The sequence below is a fragment of the Hemiscyllium ocellatum genome, chromosome 8, assembly GCF_020745735.1.
Source record: "Hemiscyllium ocellatum isolate sHemOce1 chromosome 8, sHemOce1.pat.X.cur, whole genome shotgun sequence".
Taxonomy (NCBI): Eukaryota; Metazoa; Chordata; class Chondrichthyes; order Orectolobiformes; family Hemiscylliidae; genus Hemiscyllium; species Hemiscyllium ocellatum.
The window spans coordinates 71236907-71260191 of NC_083408.1; the positions used below are offsets into that span (position 1 = coordinate 71236907).

At 38.8% G+C, this 23285-nt stretch overlaps 1 protein-coding gene across 3 annotated transcripts in view; it reads right to left on the reverse strand.

The window, feature by feature from the left end:
• Window positions 1–23285, reverse strand: part of frmd6 (FERM domain containing 6) — a 131188-nt gene that overhangs the window by 46705 nt on the left and 61198 nt on the right. For all 3 annotated transcript variants that reach the window (XM_060829180.1, XM_060829181.1, XM_060829182.1), the window contains 3 exons: window positions 23148–23238; window positions 2277–2356; window positions 1118–1194 (listed from right to left, as the gene is read on the reverse strand). In XM_060829180.1, the coding sequence (XP_060685163.1) occupies window positions 1118–1194; window positions 2277–2356; window positions 23148–23238 (248 nt within the window). The remainder of the gene's footprint in view (window positions 1–1117; window positions 1195–2276; window positions 2357–23147; window positions 23239–23285) is intronic.

Consider the following 23285-nt stretch of genomic DNA (forward strand, 5'->3'; position numbering starts at 1 on the left):
TAGTCATACACTGAAAGATGTCTATTCTCCTATACATCTCAAAATCCTACCATTAATTGTTTATTTACTTGTTTTACTTGTCCTCCCTAAATACATAATGTCATACTTCATTGCATTGAATTCTATTTGCTTCCAATCCCATTACATTTTGAACTAACTGAGCAGTGCATCGATGTCGTCCTGAAGACTGCAGCATGATTCCATAGCCCCAAATATTCGATCTTCTGCAAACTCCTCCAGTCAAACAGTAGGAAGCCTGAAGGTAACATCTTCGCAAATTTGCCTCTTACTCCATCCCCAAGCCTGGCCAGACTTTCAGCTTAACCAAACTGTGTGCTGGAGTACAACCCTGGGCTGAATTGCTGACCTATTACAGTAGCTGCCTTTTTCCATCTTTACCATTAAGCCTGATGCATCACCCACCCCCTACCCCCCACCCCCCATCACCTTCCACAGCCCAGCTTTTACAGAAAAGCTCAATCATGTCTTTGACACCTTCAAATTTGATTACTCTAATAGTGAGGATTCAATCCTCCACTTTCCATAACTATCAGCTCATATAAAAGTCTGCTGCCTATACCGCACATTCCTCACATTTCCCTTACTGACGTGAATTGCCTCCCAACATGTCCACGTGCTGGGATTTACAGAGAAGTATGGTTCCTGAATCCTTAGAGAGGTGCTGGCCATCCAGATGGCCAACAACTCTGTCGGTTCAGTAAAACAAACAGAGTGGAGTGGCTACCGCTTGGATTCCAGACAGCCCTAACCATGCAGATGGGCGCAGGTTAAGTTCACAATCTAAAGGCTCAGCAAAGGGTGTGGGGACATGTGAGTGAGACACCCCTGACAATTTGCTTCATACCATCCAAGCAACTAAAGCTGCCAAGCTCACACATTGTGCAGGGCTCTCCCACCATTGGTTAAATGCCATTAATAGAGGATTGAGACCCTTAATTGGTCATTTAAGGGCTTCAATAGGCCCAAAGGTGGGCAAGCCACCAATCGCATCTTGTGTCCTCTGTAAAATGGCAGAGAGATCAGGTTGGGTGGGTAGGTCATTGGATGGATTGTGTCCCCCAATATCTCCCATTGTTGAACAGATGATTAATCTTACCCAATTAATCGCCCATTCTCCACGTAGTACTGTACCCTGAAATGAATAATCATAGGTGGACCAAACTGGTCAATGCCCTGCAGAAATAACAGAAAAATAAATAATACGCCATTATAGGCGATCATCAAGGAGCTTCAAAATTTTTCACACTGCATGCCCATTCATATTCTTATAACTAAAACCAACAAAGAATTCTTTGGGTCAGTTACAAAACAGAACACAAATAAGTATCAATGAAGCAACAATTCACATCAACAGGTAGAGGAATCCAATTGGTTAAATGAAGATGCTGCAAAAGAAAAACTGCACACGCTGTAAACCAATGGTCAATCAATTCCCAGCCCATTTTTCATTACTGTTAGTGGCTTACTTCAGCTCCATAAATGTTAGAAAATCCAGAATACCCTTCACCAAAACATTAATACTGGATGCCACTAAAAATAAATGTTTTATTTACTGAGATGATATAATTTAAAAACTGAATTTGACAGCCAAGCTGACATCAAGGGTATAGCCATGGACAGTGCAGCCATTTTCAGTGATTTTATGAAATATTATGCTGATGAATGGATAGGAAAAACACAAAAGTTTTTTTTAAATGCTAGTAACATTCACTCAAATAGTGACTTGGATTGTGTGCAATTGACACAATTTCATTTGGTGGAAAGTAATGTATTTTGCATCAATTTTGTCCTTTCCAACCACATTATGCCTCATCATTGTGGCTTAGTATTGTTTGCCCTTTTGTGGTCTCTATACCTTGACCCAGTATGCACATTAATATGTCACAATGGAGGGGGAGGCGTTCTCCAATATAATTAACTTCACTGCCTTCTTACTGCTTGTGAGTGTAAAAAGAATGCAATTCTATCAACTGTAGAAATAGCTATACCTAAACAAGTAAGCATAGCTGTGATAACTCAGATGTCAGATGGCAATCACACACCATTCCAACTTCCCTTTCATGTTTAAACAACCTTTAACTGTTGCCCCTGTAGTGCTAGCTAACCCAGCTATTATTCCAGAGTAAGACATTGTTATCGATTTATCAAAGTTACTCTTGATTGGGATGTAATTATAAAAATAGAAAAGCGCTGTGTCAAAAGTGGGTCTTTGTAGTGAAACAGCAGGAATTAAATTTTGCTGCTGGGCAACTTACTTTGCTTACTTCCTTCTTCCATTCCTTTGGACAATACTTGCAGAGCTTCTGCATCTGTTCCATATAAACATGTTCATTGTCTGCATTGAAAAAGGAAAATAAAGAAATATTACATAAAGAGCAGGTTACATGGCAGTTGCCAATTAATAAAAACATTATCAGTAATGTCAATTTTAACATTTGTTTTCAGTTAACCTGTGATTAATGTTTCTTTCAATTTTAGTTCCAATTCAGAAACCCCACGGATGGGATTTTCCTCCATTTATTAAATGGCATACACAAGCAAAGATCAACACATCAATGCTGTATAGTCCAGTTGCCTCTATTCAGCCTCAATTCCAAGGAGAGATGTAACAATCAGATCTTAATGATTACTGAAGGGCTCATGCCCAAAACGTCGATTCTCCTGCTCTTTGGATGCTGCCTGACCTGCTGTGCTTTTCCAGCAACACATTTTTCAGCTCTTAATGATTTTACCAAAATTCAGGTGTGGCTTGGAAAAAATGAAACTTATCCATTCTGTACCAGGAAAGGAATTCACCAGTAAAAAGATCAGCAATGAGATACCTCATTGTATAAAGACACTGAAATAGAACACCTTCACCCATTTTGTGATATCGCGCCACATGTAATATTCATATTGCTTACTGTTTATCATCACTCAAGCATGCATTTGGTACGGACCGAGGCACTAAGCATGGCCTGCATGCTCGATTCAAGGGCTAGATATCAGGAGATCCTGAAATGGCTAAATCATTGAAGAAAAATGAACTGGAATTCTGAAGATGATTAGGGGTACGCAGTTGAAATCAGTGCCATATCTCCAGTGAGGGCTGCCTGATAAGGGGAAGATTTATTTCTGTTGTATCTTTCATTTAATGGTAATCCATATACTATATATACACTGGTTTGCCAGCTAATTTATATTGGTTTTCATTTGATCGTTAAAGTGATAGAAAATGCAATAACTTATCATTTTTTAAAGATTTGTTTTGCAAATTTGCCTCTCAGTTTGTTGATCTCTGTAGGCATCTCAACAATAAATAAAACTTTCAGGGTTACCATGGATGTATTACAATTTTTTGTTTGTAATTTTAAGAGGACAGCACTACCCTATGAATGCTCTCAAAGGCTGTGTCAACCCTGAATCCTTTATGTTTACTGGCAGTTTTTCTAAACACATTTTGATCTTTCTTGGATTCATAATTGTCACAATTTATGATGTTGACAAAATAAATAATTTTGTGCAGAATACAATTGAGATATTCAGACACTATTCATCATATCAATCATAGCACACAGTTACATTATTACACTTTAATACACAAGTCATTGCGGAATCATTTTCTCCCACAGCACATGTAATTGTCGTCTTCTTTGTGCAAGCATGGTGATACTCTCATGTATAGATTGCAAATTGCATTCTTTTTAAAGACATTGAACACAAAATTTTTATCATTGTGCAATCTTAAAACTAAACAAAGTATTGTGTTCAGAAATGCAAAAGATTCCAAAATGTATACATAATAATCTGGCACACTGATCTGGTAATGGCCTAAAATATTCCTTGTTACACAGCAAGACTTGTCAGCCAATTAATTTAAGCATGAAGTTCAGTTGGTCTTGCTTCAATCTAAGTGGTTTCATATGTCACTGGATGGAAACTTTAAACAGGTGGTCTTTAAGAAAAATTCCAGAGCCATAAGCAGTCTCACATCTGTGCTTTCCAAAGGAGCTCTGCATATGTTTAATGCCCTCAGCTCACCACTGGAGCTCAATCCTTTGGAGTAGGCAGTATTTGGCCACAAAATAAAGAATGATTCTCATTAGTCTGAGTAAAACGTGGCTTCTTTCGAAAAATATTCGACACTTCAATCGTAAGAAATATCTTCTCATAAATTAAAAGTCAGCTAACTATAATTTTGAACACAACAAAGAATTCACTGATGTCCTCCCACCCACAACAGCTGCAAATAAATCATTTCACAAGTAAGTGTTCTAAGATCCAGAAGAACATTAAATGCTCACCCAAAGCTTTTCAAACTCGCCACTTAATTTTCAATCTTGAAATGGTAAAGAGTAGGCAACTTCCGAAAGAGTTAAAATGCTTAACTTTGAATTATTACCAGTGATGTACTGCAGAAGATCACAGCAACCACCCCAACAGATTTCACTGACTGTCTCAGATGGGTTGGAGAGAACCGCATAAGATGATGAGGGAAGGCAGAGGGTGGAATACCATTGTCTTCCCATCATCATGGGTCAGAGTTGAGAATACTACACTTACACATATTTTTACTTTGGTCCCATGAAATTTATATGGGCCAGTTTTTTTTTTAGGTGTCCTCAACAGATGCCTGTTAAAATGTCATGTAGCAACAAAATACAACAGAGTAAGGTAGCAATACAGGAAAAGATAATCAGAGTGTGGCAGGAAAAAAATACAGTGTAAAAATGTAAGAGAACATCAAAAGGGCAAGACTACCGGTTACTAAATTGGTAAAAATACATAACTGAGGCTGTGAATCTGAGTGCACATAACATTCATAAAACACGCAAATTGACATTATAAGTAAATAATCTGATCTGACAGGAATTACAGAGACATGGCTACAAGATACATAAGCTGGGGCTTGAATATTCAAGGATTCATGACATATGTGACAAGGCTGTTATTTAGGAAAACATGTGCAGTTCTGGTCTCTCTTTTAAAGAAGGGCATTGTGAAACTTGAAAAGGTTCTGAAAAGATTTCCAAGCTTGGGGCTATTTTCCCGGGAGCATCGGAGGCTCAGGTTTATAAAATCATGAGGGACATGGATAAGGTGAATAGCCACTTTCTCTGGGTGGGGTGAGTCCAAAACTAGATGACATAAGGTTTAAGGTGAGAGGGGAAAGATTTAAAAAAGGACTAAAGGGGCAACTTTTTCACGCAGAGGGTGGTGTGTGTTTGGAATGAACTGTCAGAGAAATTGGTTGAGGCCGGTTTGAATAGAACAACTGGATGGGTACATGAATAGCAAGGGTTTACAGGGATAGGAGCCAAATGGTGGCAAATTGGAATAAATTAATTTAGGATACCTGGTTGGCCCAGACAAGTTGGACCAAAGGATCTGTTTCCCTGCTATACAGCTCTATGATTCTATATCATGGTTCTGATGATCAAGATATAGAATCAGTTTGGGTAAAGTCAAGAAGTCACTTGTGTGAGTAGTTTAAATGTCTCCTGGCAGTAAGCATGCTGTAGGGTTAGGTGAAATAATGGGAGTTTGTGCGAAAGCTGCGAGGAAAGTGTTGGGTGATCATAGTAAGATCAAATTTCACATTCAGTTTGAGAAAAGAAGATTCTAAAGACCTTATAATAAAAACTTAAATAAAGGAAATTTTGAGGGCAATTATGAGAGCTGGCTAAAGTAAACTGGTAAATTAGGTTAAGTGATAAATCAGCGGAACTGCAGTGACTGACATTTAAGATGATATTTCAAAATGCTAAACAAAAGGTACTTTCAAGTGAGAAAGAAAGTCCTGAACAGAAGTGTGCTCCATTTGTGTCTAATTAAGTAAGTTAAAAATAGTATCAAATTGAAAGAAAAGCACATATTTCAGCAGAGGGGAGTGGCAGGATATGAGAAAGGGCAAATAATCGCTGACGGGTTAACTGGGAAGGAGAAATTAGAGAACAAGAGAAATGTAGCTAGAAATATAAAGATAGACAGTAGAAGTTTTAACAGATATTTAAAAAGGAAAAGACGTAGTGAAGGGAGCCTGGTCCTTGCAAGATGGACAATCATGGAAATTAATAATAAAAAAGTGAGGTGACAGACAAACTGAACAGATATTTAGGATTTGTCTACACTGTAGAGAATATAAATAACATCCTAGAAATAATTTTGTATCAATGGCTGAAAGGAAAGAAGGAACCTGAAACAGTTTCCGTTACCAGGGAAAAACAATTAGTGATATAAAACGAAATAATATTAGAAGTAAAAGCTGACGTTCCCCCAGGTTTTAATGGACTTCATCCTGTGATCTTAAAAAGAAGCTGGCTGCTGAGATAGCAGATCCATTGGTTTTAATTTTTCAAAATTCCCTAGATTGTGGAAAGATCCCATCAGATTGGAAAATGGTAAACATGACTATTCAACAAAGGAAGGAAACAGAAAGCAGGAAACTACAGACAAGTTGGTTTAACTTCTGTTATAGGGAAAAATGCAGGAAGATATTATTAAGGAGGTTACAGCAAGGAACTCAGAAAATCTCGATCAAACCAGGCTTTTTGGTTTTATGAAAGGAAACTCGTGTTTAACTGCGACACCAAAATTGGGAGAATTGGAAACTGTGAGAAGGAAAAGTAGAAATGTACGAGCTACTTGTTCGACCTCAGCTGTATTGTGTTTGTTGTGGGTGCCACAGTATAGGAAAGATATGAACGCATTAGAAAGAGCGAAGAAGCTATTTACAAGAATACTCCCAGGAACGAAGTTAGACTGAAGTCGTCGGGACTATTCTCTGTGGAGAGAAGGTGCTTAGGAGGAGATTTGAGAGAGGTATTCAAAATCATCAGTGGTCTGGATGATAGATAAAAGCTGTTCCATTTGTAAAAGGAACAAGAGCGAGGCAATGTAGATTTAAAATGATGTGAGAAAAAATCCTTAGTAATTAGGGTATGAAATGCACCACCTGGAAATGTGGTGCAGGCAGGTTCAATTGAGGCACTGGTTGATTATTTGGAAAGAAATAGTGTGAAGGGGTAAGGAAAAAGGCAGGAGGTTGGCAATAGGTAATGAGTTTGAAGAGCTAATGCATGCATGATAGCCTCTTCCTACACCATAATAATTCTATGCTGTGTAATAATTCACTGGAGTTCCTTGAAGTATTTATCAATGCAGTTGCACTTGGATTTCATTAGTTTGATTTCTAGAAGGCATTTGATAAAAAGGTTTCATGTCAAAAGGTTACTACACAAACTAAGGGTTGATGTCATTGTGGATAGCACATTAGTATTAATGGAGGATTAGCTCACTGACAGGAAAAAGAATAGGCATAAAATGGATTGGCAAGACATAATCAGTGGGATGCCACAGCATCAGTGCGAAAACCCACAAATCATTTTGAATTTATATCAATGATTTAACCGAAGGGGCCAAATGCACAATGAATCATCAGCAGGTTTAACAAAGATAGGCAGGAAAGTTAGAGGACATAGGGAATTTGAAATCGGATGCAGATTGGTGAAGTGACTGGTGTAAAAATGTTTAGATGGAGTAGAATGTGGGAAAAGCAAAATATTATGAAAACAGAGGAGGTTTGCAGAACTCTAAATACAAAGGGATCTAATTATCCTGGTACATGAATCACAAAGAGTTGGTACACAGGCACAGCAAGGGATTAGGAAGGCATATGGAATGGAATATGAAAATAATGCTATTTTACTAGAGTTGCATACAGCATTAGTGAGACCTCATCTAAAGTTTTGGTCTCTTTATTTTAAACTAAAGCATAAACATTTTAGAAGCAATTCAGAGAAGATTCACTCAGCTGAAAACTGGACTGGGATATTGTTTTGGACAATTGGGGGTGGTGACAATTTCGTATGTAGAAAGGTTGGATCTGTATCAATTGGAGTTTACTGGAGTAAGAAACACAAGAGAACTGGACAGGGTGGGTGCTGAAAGGATGTTGCCCCTTGTGAGATAATCTAGAAAACAGTTTAAAAAAGGAGTCTGCCACTAAAGGTGGAGATGAGGACAAATACTCACACTCGGAGAACTGAGAGTTTTTGGCAACCTCTTCTGCAGAGGGCAGAGATGGCAGAGTTACTTAAAATTTTTCAAGGCAGAGGCAATTAATTTCTTGTCTGACAAGGAAGTCAAAAGGTATTAGTGGTAATGGGAAAGGTGGATTTGAGATCATTACCTGATCATAAGAACATATATTAGATAGTGACTGACCTAGCTGCTCCACCTATCTTTTTACCCCAACAAGCTTTCAATCTCTTGCTTACCAAGAATCAAATCAACTTCTGCTTTAAACATATTCAAAGACTGCTTCCTTTACTTTTGAGGAAGAAGGTTCCAAAGATCAAGTACCTTTCGATAAAAGAATTCTCTTTAATTTATATAGGTAAGTGTCATGTATGCCTTCTTAACTACTCTATAAACCTGCCCTGATGTCTTCACGGACTGTTGGCAAGCACTGCAAGATCCCTCTTCCAATGAGCTACCATTTATTGAGTACTCCTTGTCTTGTTACTTTTTCCAAAGTGCATCACCTCACAATTATCAGGATTAAATTCTTTTTGCCAATGAGCTGCTCATGTAACCAAAATTGTCTGTAACCTAAGACTTTCTTCCTCACTATTAGCCACCCAGCCAACCTTTGAATCATCTGTAAACTTATTTATCATCTCTCCCACATTCTCATCTATGTTCTTTATGTATGTCACAGCATTGTTACAGTGCAGGTCTATCATGTCTGCACCAGCTCACCAAATGAACATTATGACTTAGTGTTATTCTCCCGCTCTTCCATCAGAACCCTACACATTATTTAAGTAATCATTGCGTACCCTCATGAATGTCTCAATTAAACCTAATTCCACTTCACTTCCAGGCAGTGCATTCCATTCATTGTGTGAAAATGTTTTCTTTCTTTGTGGGTGGCATGGTGGCACAGTGGTTAGCACTGCTGCCTCACAGCGCCTGAGACCCAGGTTCAATTCCTGACTCAGGCGACTGTGTGGAGTTTGCACGTTCTCCCCGTGTCTGCGTGGGTTTCCTCCGGGTGCTCCGGTTTCCTCCCACAGTCCAAAGATGTGCAGGTCAGGTGAATTGGCCATGCTAAATTGCCCGTAGTGTTAGGTAAGGGGTAATGTAGGGGTATGGGTGGGTTGCGCTTCGGCGGGTTGGTGTGGACTTGTTGGGCTGAAGGGCCTGTTTCCACACTGTAAAGTAATCTAATCTTCTCACACTGCATTTGCTTCTTTTGCCAGTCACTTTGAACTGTGTCCCTTATTCTTGATTCTTTTACAAGATGAAGCAGTTTCTCTCAGTCTACTCTGTCCAGAACTTTTCTGATTTTGAAAATCTCCTGACAGCCTTCACGTCACTAAGGAAAACAGTCCCACACTGCTCTTTCCTAGTTGTCCTGGGGAAGATGCTGGTGAGCTGCCCTCTTGAACCAATGTAGGCCACATTCTGTAAGGATGACCAACAATCACTTAGGGAGGAAATTCCTCTGCCACCTACCTGCCCACCCTCTTCAAGTACTGTACTATTCTCCAAGTTTTGTATTGTCTACGAGCTTTGAAACTGACCTCTACTGTCCAAAATCTAGATCATTCACACAGTTCCAAAAAAGCAAGGGTCCCAATTCCGACCAAAAGGAGCTCCACTAAAAACTACCATCCTTCCCTCAGCCATCCTTGCATCCACGCTGTTACTGTCCCTTTTATTCCACATCCTATAAATTTCCTCACAAGTTTGGTGTATGACACTGTATCAATTTTGTTGCAAATCCCAGTACATCACATACAATCCTTGCTGTTATCTCTTCAATTATAATCTAGATATGATTTGGAGATGCCGGTGATGGACTGGGGTGTACACAGTTAAAAATCACATAACACCAGTTTATAGTCCAACAGGTTTAATTGGAAGCACACTAGCTTTCAGAGCAATGCTCCTTCATCAGGCGATTGTGGAGGGCTCGATCGTAACACAGAATTTATAGCAAAAATTTGCAGTGTGATGTAACTGAAATTATACATTGAAAAATTGATTGTCTGTTAAGCCTTTCATCTGTTAGAATACAGTGATAGTTTCACTTCTTTCATGTGTAAATCACAAAACCCTTCTTTTTCAAGTTGCATTCTCGGGTTAGCTGCTAACAATGCAAGACGTGTCAGATTGTGGACATAGATATCACTATTACGCGTGGGAACACCTCCCACCTTGTACATGGCAGGTACTCATGTGACTCAGCCAATGTTGTCTATCTTATACGTTGCAGGCAAGAATGCCCAGAGACATGGTACATTGGGGAAACCGAGCAAAGGCTACAGCAACGGATGAATGGGCACCGCACAACAATCAACAGACAGGAGGGTTCCCTCCCAGTTGGGGAACACTTCAGTGGTCCAGGACATTCAGCTTCCAACCTTCGGGTGACCATCGTCCAAGGTGGACTTTGGGACAGGCAGCAGAGGAAAGTGGCCTAGCAGGGGCTGATAGCTAAGTTCGGTACCCATAGGGAGGGCCTCAACTGGGACCTTGGGTTCATGTCACATTACAGGTGATCACCATTGCACTACACATACACACACACACACACCCTTATAGACACACACACTCCCACGCTCACACATGCACCCCCTCGCAGACTTAAGACACTCTGCACCCACTACATACATACACACACACTTTCTCATACTCACAACCCCCACCCCAGACAGACAAACACACACAGACAGACAAAGACCCACATGCACACATATATTTTGTGTGGTGAATTTATATTACAGAGTTACATTGCACTTTGCTCAAGAACTGCATATATTCATGCAGAACTCTGAGCTCAAAAACTGCAGGAATTTATGTAAAACACTGTTATCTCACTTTTGAGATTAAAATCAATCTAAACATCAGGTCATAGATAGAGAACACAGGGGGCTAACACCTTCAACATATTATCTAGCTATCACCATTGTTAGCAACTAACGCGAGAATGCAACTTTAAAAAGAAGGGTTTTGTGATTTACACATGAAAGAAGTGAAACTATCACTGTATTCTAACAGATGAAAGGCTTAACAGACAATCAAATTTTCAATGTATAATTTCAGTTACATCACACTGCAAATTTTTGCTATAAATTCTGTGTTACCATCGAGCCCTCCACAATCACCTGATGAAGGAGTGTCACTCCGAAAGCTAGCGTGCTTCCAATTAAACCTGTTGGACTATAACCCGGTATTGTGTGAATTTTAACTAAATCTAGATAGTTAGTCATTATTTTCCCTTAAGTAACCTATGCTGGTTCTCTTTAATTATCCCACACTTGTCCATGAGACTATTAGTTATATGATTTCTCGAAATTTCTAAAAGTTTCCCCACTACCAAAGTTAAAATGACTGCTCTGTAATTACTGGGCTCAACCTTTTTTGAACAATGCAATGTTGCAATTTCTCGTTCCTATGGCACTATTCCAAGTCCAGTAACAATTGAAAAATTATGGCCACTGCCTTTGCAATTTCTACCTTCATATCCTTTAATATTTTTGGACACATCTCATCTGGTCCTTGTGCCATATCAACTCAAAATACTAACAGCTCACCCAGTATTTCCCCCTTATCAATTCTCAACCAATCTTGTGACCAAGGTTCCTCCTCTGGCCTGGGTAGCCTGTGCTTCCTTGATAAAAGTAGATCCAAAATATAAATTTAATACCTCAGGACAATCCTTCCCAGCCCTTCACTACCCAAATATCTCTATGTTGCTACTCTCTACTCTTAACACTACCAATATCCCAGTCAATAATCAGATCTTTAAATCTCCCATTTCAAAACATTATTGAATTTTCTTGTTAAAAGAAAGACCTTTTGTTGCAGAAAGTTATTGCAGCTATTTCCCAGCATAAGGACCCTGTGAATTGAGTAATTTATGTTTCAAATAGCCTCCATACCAAGAATTGTAACTGCACCCTTGCTCCTTACGTCTAGTCAAATCATTTCTTCCCTTGACCTTTCTGTGACATCCTCATTCTTTAACGCTCTCCCTAACCCAAACCACCACATCACCTGTATTTCTTCCTTTCCCGTCTGCCCCGAATCCTGTAATCAAGAATATTTAATGCACAATCTTGCCCTTCCTTCAGCCAGATCTCTTAATGCCACTTCATAATTTAACATGGCAACCTGCACCTCTACTCCCAATTTCATTTATTATGCTCTGTTCATTCATATTCATGCAGTCCTGATTTGGAACTTCTTAAGATTTCTCCCTTACTCTGACACTATCTATTAACATTAGAATAGCGAATAACAAGTTATTTGTCTCTGAGTATTTTCCTCATTGTTATTATTCTCTAATAGTATCTCTTAGTTCCCAAACTCTTGCACAGTTTGTTTAAAGCCTCCGAAGTCTATCAATTAATTGCATTTCTGAACGTGTTTATTTTCCTTTGTAAAAGATTTAGTTCCTTTCACGTGTTCCCCAGTTCAATTAGCATCCCGGCTGTAGCATTATCTGGCATGCACACTTGCGAGCTGGTTTCCAGACTTGAGGCTATTTGAAACATAAATTACTCAATTAACAGGGTCCTTATGCTGGGAAATAGCTGCAATAACTTTCTGCAACAAAAGGTCTTTCTTTTACCAAGAAAATTCAATAATGTTTTGACATTCGTGGGGAAGTTGATACTGAGCACTAGGTTTTGAGAGAATATCAGGGGAGCCATGCAATGTCCAACATTTTTTATGAATTCACAACTCTCAGTGTATCTTCTCCTTGCCTTACATTAGCTTTTATGTATTAATAACAGTGTGTACTGTGAACCGATTATTAGTTTTTCAGTCAGGTTTGGGCCTATCTTTATTTTGAAAGTATTTTAGATTTTTGGAGAACTGTATAGTAAGTGGTGATAAACAAACCTGATGATGTCCTACCATCTATTACAGTGCTTTACATTCTAAAAGGGTTCACGGACTTCTAATGTTAAAAATTATTGAAGTTTTTCAATACATCATTTTAATTGATTATTTTTCCATTTTTAAAATTGTGTTCTCCACACTTTAACTCTTGCTCTACCACTGTGTAATTAAGAAATTAGAAAAGTGTTAAGACCCCACAGTACCAATGTAACCAACAATTTGCCAACATGAATAGCCAGCGTCAACATGAATAGCCAGCACCAACCTGTTCTTCATTCCATGAATATCCTTCCCTTTCTTAAAAGGATATGGTCCAACATCAGTAACAATGGGAAAGGTAGTAATTTACTAATAAAACTATGTTAAAAAATTTGACAAAATGATGTAAACTGCTTATATAGTTTTGCAGTAAATTTGCTGTCAGGTATGTTGTGATACTAATTGAAAAGGCAAACAGAATTTTGGCCTTCATTGCTCCATTTTTAAACTCCAATCCCCTGGCAATCTTGTTACAACTACAGGTCGTTTGAGAAGCTACACCTGGAGTACTGTGCACCGTTTTGGTCCCTGTATTTAAGAAAGGATATATTGGCATTGCAGGCAGTTCAAAAGAGAGTTGTCAGGCTGATTCCTGGGATGAAGGGATTGAATAATCAGAACAGCTGAATAGGCTTTTATTCTTCTACACTTCAGTGAATAAGGGATGATGTTATTGAAAGGGGTAGACAGGGTAGATTTTGCAAAGATATAAGCACTTGAGTGGCAACTTCAATCTAAGGGACATTGTTCTCTTGTTCTGAAACTATCATTTATAAGAAATTTCTTCCCCCAGATGGTAGTAAATGCCTGGAATTCTCTTACCCAGAGATCAATCACTACAAGTATTTAAAGAGGAGGTTGATAAATTTTTAAAATAATGCGATGTTTAATGGCTATGAGGAACTATTGCAAAATAGGAGTTGAGGCCTGGAGCAGATCAGCCAGGAAAGACTTGAGGGGTCAAATGGTGTCCTCCTGCTTTTCCTAATGTTAAATTTTGACCTAGAGAGAGTGGAGCACTCCAGGCTGAGTTGCCAATCTTAGACCCTCCACCTCTGTCTCCAAGTTGCTGGCTGGGAAAAAAAACCTAAACAGCAAACTGTTTTAGACACTAACCGCCTGGAAGTTGTAACCACATCAACTGGTTTGAATACTTTAATACTTGGATTACCCAAACTCACAACTATTAACTGATCATCTGTCCTGTATTCATTAATTTCCTGAGTACTTGGATGTATGGATGGAGTAGCAAAGCAATTTCCCAGTTTCTTTAATTTTTAAAAATAAATCCTATCTTTGATTTCATCTTAAAAAGATGTTTGCTGCAAGTTTATTTCAAACATTGGAATCCAAAAATCAGGGTTTGGAGAGCATGCTTCGATCTACTTCAGGAAAGGATGACAATAAAAAGAGAAAGGAACTCTTTGTCACAGTCTTAATAGGAGAAAAAGCAATCAAAATTTAAAGTCAGCCTATTTTCCCTTTATCTGTGATAACAGAATATTGTTAACATAGTTGGGAATACATGTTTATGTTTACAGACTGCGTGAGAACTAAAAGATGTTGAACTGCGTGGACACTTTCTGAATTAAAAAGGGGTTTTTTTCCCAAAGGTTTGAACGGAATCAGTGTGGTTTCCTGGAAATGAGTCAATAGTTTAATGTGGGCTGTGATCCATCAGCTGATTACAGAAAATCAAAGGATTTTGGAAAAATATCCAAGCAAAATGTTTAAGGAAAGATGACATAGGGTTTATTGTCCTTAATTTAGACAGTTTGGACTATGGGGGTTGCTGCACTGGTGGTTACCTAGCAACCCCTTCTGGACTTGTTTTTTTTTGGTTTCACCAATCGAGGCAGACGTAAGACAAGGTTAAAAAAAATGTTAAGCAGCGGCATGGCTGCAAGATTCTCTTTATGTTTCTTTGAATTACTTTGGAACCTTCTACACATCGGTGTTTTGATTACCTTGTAACTTGTGAAAAGCTGAACTGTGACCATCATCCAAAGACTTGGATACAGCTTCCCATTCATAAAACCATAACATGTAGAAGCTGGAGCAGACTATTCAGCCCATCGAATCTGCTCCACCCTTCAATGAGATCATGGCTGATTTGAAAATGCTTAACTTTACTGTCTTGCTTTTTCCCACAACCCTCAATTCCTTTACTGATCAAAAATCTGTTTAGATCTAAAGTGAAGACCTTGTTTGGAAGATCTTCCATCATTCTACAAATGTCAGCAATTTGATTTCAACAACGTGAAACCCAATGGACTATGAGAATTCATCAAACTATCCGTTGTTTTCCTGACCATTAGCCAATAAGGATGTTTTTCTTTTGTTCTTTCTAAAATATCCTCTATGCAAAGTCTTTGTAATGGATTCAAAGGGAAAGTTCCAATTCGGGATTACAATTTAGATGTTAACCAGTTTTGCTTCTTACTATTGGTTGAATTGTGTTTTACAATAAACAGATTATTTTGAGTCCATTAAGGAGTCCTTTTTTAGATTAGATTATTTACAGTGTGGAAACAGGCCCTTCGGCCCAACAAGTCCACACCGACCCGCCGAAGCGAAACCCACCCATACCCCTACATTTGACCCTTACCTAACACTATGGGCAATTTAGCATGGCCAATTTACCTGGCCTGCACATCTTTGGACTGTGGGAGGAAACCGGAGCACCCGGAGGAAACCCACGCAGACACAGGGAGAATGTGCAAACTCCTCACAGTCAGTCACCTGAGGTGGGAATTGAACCCGGGTTTCTGGCGCTGTGAGGCAGCAGTGCTAACCACTGTGCCACCGTGCCGCCTTGAGTCCTGTTGAAAGTTTTTTTTTAATGTGGACAGCAGTACCAAAGGGAACCAATTGGTCATTTTGGTGATCAAAACATTTACTTTAATGGAGTGACTGGAGGAGTAGTGGGGCTTGATTACAAACATATTCCTCCCATCCCATCATTTGTAACGGTGTCTTTCATGTAAATTGTCAATCTCAAATGACCCCGTTGAGTCCAGGTTTCCTGCCTGTGAGATTCAGACCCTGCCACTTTCCCATTGCCTGCAAAAGTGGGATCTGTTGAAAGTTGGGACAAGAATGTCTACATCCAGGCCCTGCCTGCCTTTAAAAGGTCTCTGGAGATGACTTGTCTCCCGGAAAATCCAGCCCAAAGGTTGGGAACAGCTGGCTTCACCTCAGGCAGTTGCAAGGAGGTCAGGCAGATCAAAAGGTTTGCAGCCGGGACCGAAACCAATGGTTTCAAATGTTTACCAAGTTTATTAACAAGGGTAAGAATTTTCTGACAGGAAATGGGAAGTTCCAGGTAATTTTCTGACTGCCCTCCCTGAAGAAAGTGGGGCTTTAAGCATTTGTCAGAGGGTTGCCAGCCAACACGCCATGAAATGGAAGGGGATAAGGTTTTATAGGGGGCACTCTTGCGATAGGTGGTGGTGCAGGGAATGTAGGCCTCTCCTGCTCTAAAGTTGCCTTGTGGAGGACTCCTACACCACCTAGCTCCAAGAAGGAAAATAAATTAATTTAGCTTCAGCTTTCTGATCTTTCCCACGCTAAAAAAAACTTCCTTATTCAGACCCAAGTTTAAAGCCCAGTCAGGATTTGAGAATTCAGTTAAACATTGCTTGGTCTATGTGAGCAATCATTCATTATCCAAATACATTTGAATTCTGGATTCTTTCCAGCTTGTAAGTAATCCGGGAGCCTTTTTTTTAAAAACAGCAGAGCAGGTAAAGTTACCCCATCCCAATTCCCACTATTTACATGTTTATGTAACAATGGGAATGTTAATTCAATGGAACACTAATCAATGTCATATAAACAGGATAATCCACATCTCTAAAACCAGAGTTATCAGATTCAGTTAATGACTGCTTCTTGACCTGGAGCATTGAAGAGATAACAAACAAAAATGATCATTTTGATTTTTTAAAAAAAACAATCAGCAAATATACAAGAAACAGAGGCTTTGGCACCCTAGGGAAACAGCGACCAACAAAAAATAACTTTAACACAACCCAAGAGTCAAAAATACCCAAGACTAGGAACGTGGTAAATGAACTTAAAATGGCTATTTTAGCAAAAGGATGGAAATCTTTCACAAATCAGATCGGGAAGGTTATTCACAACAATTCAAAAGAAAGACAAAGGGAGACACTTTTAAAAAGACACAAGATGAACATGTAGAAAAGATACAAATACAAGTACATTCTCAAATCCAACAAACTTGAAAGCAGATGTTTGAAAAAAATAAATTAGAGGTGTAAGACAGAGAAAGATGGGTTTGTCAAAGTCCTGAAGGAAGGAAGCAAAGGGTTTCAAAACTAATTAAAATAACAGAGGAATAAAGAGGCAAGAAGTAAAAGGCATAGCAGCTCAGCTTAAGTATGATAAAACTAGTTTTCAAAGGCACAACAGCAAGAGGGCAGTCAGAGGAGAGATGGCAAACAAAATACCAAATAGGCTTGAATATAAATAAGGAAAAAGTAGCTGAAAATGTGTTGCTGAAAAAGCGCAACAGGTCAGACAGCATCCAGGGAACAGGAGATTCGATGTTTCGGGCATAAGCCCTTCTTCAGGAATGAGGAAAGTGTGTCCAGCAGGCTAAGATAAAAGGTAGGGAGGAGGGACTTGGGGGAGGGGCATTGGAGATGTGATAGGTGGAAGGAGGGAAAGTAGTAAATATTTTGAATAACTCTTTCTGCGTGTATTCACATGGGAAGATATGAGGGACATTGCCACTGAAAAAAGCTCTAGACTAACTAAATTAACAAAAATAAATCATTCCCAGGAAAAAACAATATCTATCCTAGTCTGCTGATAGAGATTAGAAAAGCGATTTGTAAAACACTAATAATCAGGGAGAGGGGATCAATAGATAGTGGGGAGGCACTAATAGACTTACTTAGTGACCATCAGCTAACAGAATGACAAAACCAACGCAGTTAAAAATCACACACCAGGTTATACTCCAACAAGTTTAATTGGAAGCACACTAGCTTTCGGAGTGACGCTCCTTCATCAAGTGATGTGACAATCACCTGATGAAGGAGCGTTGCTCCGAAAGCTAGTGTGCTTCCAATTAAACCTTTGGACTACAACCTGGTGTTGTGTGATTTTTAACTTTGTACACCCCAGTCCAACACCGGCATCTCCAAATCAAAACCAACGCAGATTACTTTGTATCCTTTAGACTTACTTCCTATTGCATGTAATGGAATTGATCCTCAAGATTAAATATGAAGATCTTCTGTACAATTATAAGTTATTCATCTGCAGTCAACATAGATTCAGAAAGAAATAAATTCAAATTCAGGAATCTATCCCATTTCTTTGAGAAAGTGGCAATCCAACTAGAGTGTAGACATTTTGGTACTTGGAAACTTTGACATCTAAATATCTCTTGATAAGGGCCCAAGCAAAGAGATAATAATTAACTTCACAAGGTATGAGTATTTTAGGTAAACCCTTATAATAGACAAAATAAAACTAGCTAATGGATAGGAGACAAATAGCAATTGTTAAAGGAATTAATGTATGGGCTGGTAGGTTGAGAGCATTGAGAAAGGTGCCCTAGATTTTGGTGACTGTACTTGGCTTAAAACCATATTTTTCTGTCTACCCTCCAATTTTTCCTTCTTTTGATGGGTGGAGTACATCAAGACATCTTTCATACTGCATAAAAAGGTATTTGAAAAGTGATCTAAACATTTTCATATCCAGCTCAGCTGCCCATGGCTTCATTATATCTCAATAAACTTGAAAAAAATGAGAGTTTCAGTTTCATAAATAAATTTTGTCTTTCCATACTTCATTATCACTTTCTTTATCAACTGTAAGAGACTCAGCAAGATAGTTCATAACCTTGATATTATGTTTGGTCTAAAGCTGAGCATTTGATCACATATCTGCATCATCGCCAAAACAATCAATTTAAATCTCCGTAACATTGCCCAACTCAGCTCACCTTCTGCAGAAATTATAATCAATGTCCTTGATTCAACTATTCCAGTATAGTCCTGGCCATTCTCCCATGCTTTAAGCTTTATAAAGTTAAGACCAACTAAACATTTGTTCTCTTGACTTAACCTGTACTAAGTCCCATTCACACATACGTCCTACCTAAATTGGCTCTGAGTTAGCTTAACAAATTGATTCAAAATATTTATCCCCGTGTTCAAATCACTTTTGCTCCTCCATTCCTACACCCCTCCATGACAACTGCACTCTAGTAACTCTGCACATTCAAGAGCCTGAGTTGTGAAATTCCATCCACAAATATCTCTGGCTTTCTCCACTCCCCACTCCCCCATTTAGGTGTTCTTTAAAATCCATTTCTTTACTCTTCTGTGGTTCCGTGTCAAATTTTGTTTTATCATACATATGTGAATTATTACGAATAGTTGATTATATTAAAGGCTCTGTGTAAATTTTTTTGTAAATGGTAATACAATTTGTAGCAGATCATTTTCTTTATTGTTTTTCCCAAATGTCATTATTGGTTTTACTTGTACCTAGTTTATTCTTTGCTTAATCAAATTATATTTGCTTAGTCAACAGTTACTATTGTTTTTCAGGATACCTAATGCATTGTATGGCAAAATGTTGCAATATTGGGTTGCAGTGCTATATAAATGCAAATCATTCCTCCTCTCATTCTACCCTGGATCAACAATGACAAAAAAAACAGTAGTTCATGAACTTGGCAAGATTAAAGATTCCTAAATTCACAGCTTTCATGAATTTTAAATTGCTTAGCTTCCTCTACAATCAAACAAACAGATGGTACTTTTAATCCTGAATTCAAAATGGTTAATTTCAATAAATGAATGTTCATGATGGGATATTGTTTAGGGTCATAGAGTCATAGAGTCAGGAATGTACAACATGGAAACAGACCCTTAGGTCCAACTTGTCCATGCCAACCAGATATCCCGACACAATCTAGTCCCACCTGCCAGCACCCAGCCCATATCTCTCCAAACCCTTCCTATTCATATACCCATTCAGATGTCTTTTAAATGTTGCAATTGTACTAGCCTCCATCACTTCCTCTGGTAGACCATTCCACACATGTACCACCCCCTGCATGAAAAGGTTGCCCCTTAGGTGTCTTTTATATCCTTCCCCTCTCACCCTGAACCTATGCCCTCCAGTTCTGGACTGTCCATCCCAGGTAAAAAAACCTTGTCTATTTATCCTATCCATTCCCCTCATGATTTTATAAACCTCTATAAGGTCACCCCTAAACCTCCAACCCTCCAGGAAAAACAGCCCCAGCCTATTCAACCTCTCCCTATAGCTCAAATCCTCCAACCTTGGCAACATCCTTATAAATCTTTTCTGAACCTTTTCAAGTTTCACAACATCGGTCTGATAGGAAGGAGACCAGAATTGCAAGCAATATTCCAAAAACAGCCGCAACATGATCTCCCAACTCCTGTACTCTGACCAATAAAGGAAAGCATACCAAACGCCTTCTTCACTATCCTATCTACCTGCGACTCCAATTTCAAGGAGCTATGAACCTGCACTCCAACGTCTCTTTGTTCAGCAACACTCCCTAGGACCTTACCATTAAGTGTATAAGTCCTGCTAAGATTTGCTTTCCCAAAATGCAGCACCTCCATTTGTCTAAATTAAACTCCATCTGTGACTCCTCAGCCCATTGGCCCATCTGATCAAGATCCTGTTGTAATCTGAGGTAACCTTCTTCGCTGTCCACTATACCTCCAATTTTGGTGTCATCTGCAAACTTACTAATTATGCTCACATCCAAATCATCTATATAAATGATGAAAAGTAGTGGACCTAGCACAGATCCTTGTGGCACTCCATTGGTGATCGGCCTCCAGTCTGAAAAAACATCCCTCCACCACCACCTTCTGTCTTCTATCTTTGAACCAGTTCTGTATCCAAATGGTGGGTTCTCCCTGTATTCCATGAGATCCAACCATACTAATCAGTCTCCCATGGGGAACTTTATTAAACGCTTTACTGACGTCCATATAGATCACGTCAATTGCTCTGCCCCCATCAATGTTCTGTTACTTCTTCAACAAACTCAATCATGTTTGTGAGACATGATTTCCCACGCACAAAGCCATGCTGACTATCCCTAATCAGTCCTTCCTTTCCAAATACATGTACATCCTTGTTCCTCAGGATTCTCTCCAACAATTTGTCCACCACCATTGTCAGGCTCACTGGTCTATAGTTCCCTCGCTTGTCCTTACCATCTTTCTTAATCAGTGACACCATGTTAGCCAACCACCTGACTATCGATGATACAAATATCTCCGCAAGAGGCCCAACAATCACTTCTCTAGCTTCCCACAGAGTTCTAGGGTACACTGATTAGGTCCTGGGGATTTATCTACTTTTATATATTTCAAGACATGCAGCACATCCTCTTGTGTAATATGGACATTTTTCAAGAGGTCACCATCTAATTCCCTACATTCTATAACTTCCATGTCCTTTTCCACAGTAAACACTGATGCAAAATACTCATTTAGTATCTCCCCCCCATCTCCTGTAGTTCCACACAAAGGCCACCTCACGATCTTTGAGGGGCCCTATTCTTTCTCTAGTTACCCTTTTGTCCTTAACATATTTGTAAAAACCCTTTGGATTCTCCTTAACCCAATTTGCCAAAGCTATCTCATGTGCCTTTTTGGGCTCCTGATTTCCTCTTAAGTATACTCCTACTTCCTTTATACTCATCTTTATACTCACTCGATCTATCCTGTCTATGCCTGACATATGCTTCCTTTTCTTTCTTAACCAAAGTTGTTTGGATATTCACAAATCTGACTTTCCCACTGATCAGATCACATGAACTATATCAAAGTTTGATTTACTGAATATGTTTCATTTATCTTTTGTATCTGTCATCTCTGTCTGCTGTATATTTGAAACATTACTTCAAGAATATTTAACTGCCATGGGTGGAGTATAAAGAGGTAAATGAGGTGGATAACCCAGATCTCCGACTATGTGTCTGACTGATCATCTTCTATTTAGTAACTGATTTTAAAAAATCATCGGTGTATGTAAAAACGAGTGACTTTGTCTGATTTTTAAAATTTCATTCACAGGATGTGGGTGTCACTGGCTCGGCCAGCATTTATTATCCAAAAGGTGATGAGTGAACCACATTACTGTGGATCTGGAGTCACATGTAGGCCAGATCAGGTAAGGATGGCATTTTCCTTCCCTAAAGGACATTAGTGAACCCCTGGATTAACAATGCAGCAATAATACCACTATGCCATTGTCTACCCCTAGGTTTTCTCTTTTTACAGTCCAAGCTTCATGCTCAAGTGACAATGACTACAATCTACCCACAGGGTTTTATAAGAATCAAATTGATTACAGAAACTTTATCTATTAACTGTAATAAACTGTGTGTGCATGTATGTGGTACTGAATTCAATATAGCATATACGTGGTACAGTCTGTCGGTTTTGGCAGGATTTTGTGGTCAGCTAAAGTAATAGCGCTTGCTAATGCTCCCAAAGGAAACTGCCCTGGTGACCTTTGTAGCGTGGCTTTCTTTCCTAGTGACAGATTGAGTCTATCTCCAGGCAATGGTGATCTCCAGGTGTACAACAACAGCGCTGTCAGCAAGCAATGTCAATAACCAATCACATTGAAGTATTCTGAAATCAGGAAGTTAAAAACACCCAATACCTTCAATCCTAACTTGAAATGTTTTAGACAAAGCAATAAGTTATTGTGATTTGATAAAAAAGGAAAGAAACTAAAGAATTGATAAAGACCTTGAAGATACAAATACACACCCATTGATTCACAATACCTGAAACGAAACTCCAGTAAATCAAAGACCCACCTTGAGAAAGGGAAATTACTAATTTTTTAAAATCCTTTTTGTTTTGAGGGCTTACTTTTCTAGTTGATTTACTTCCCTTACATTCAGGCAATTCAAAAAATAAACTTTGACACCTTAATTACATAATATTATAGCAGAACATGGGGGATGGACAATAACATTTCATGAATAATTAAATTCAAATGAAAAGATCAAAAATTCTGATTGTGAATGAAACTCTCAGCATTCTACAAAATTCCAAAGAACTGAATATATCGCAGATAATGCAGTTTACCTCATTATTGTGGAATAATAATCTGTTTTCAGTCTCACTTACTTTGTATGACACTTAGCCCAAAAAGATGACAGTCTTTCAGCCGTAGAAGGTCACAGACTTGAACGAATAATTCTTGGCACAAGGCTTTAACCTACAAAATGGAAACATTATGATATTTTGACAATATTTAGTAAAAGC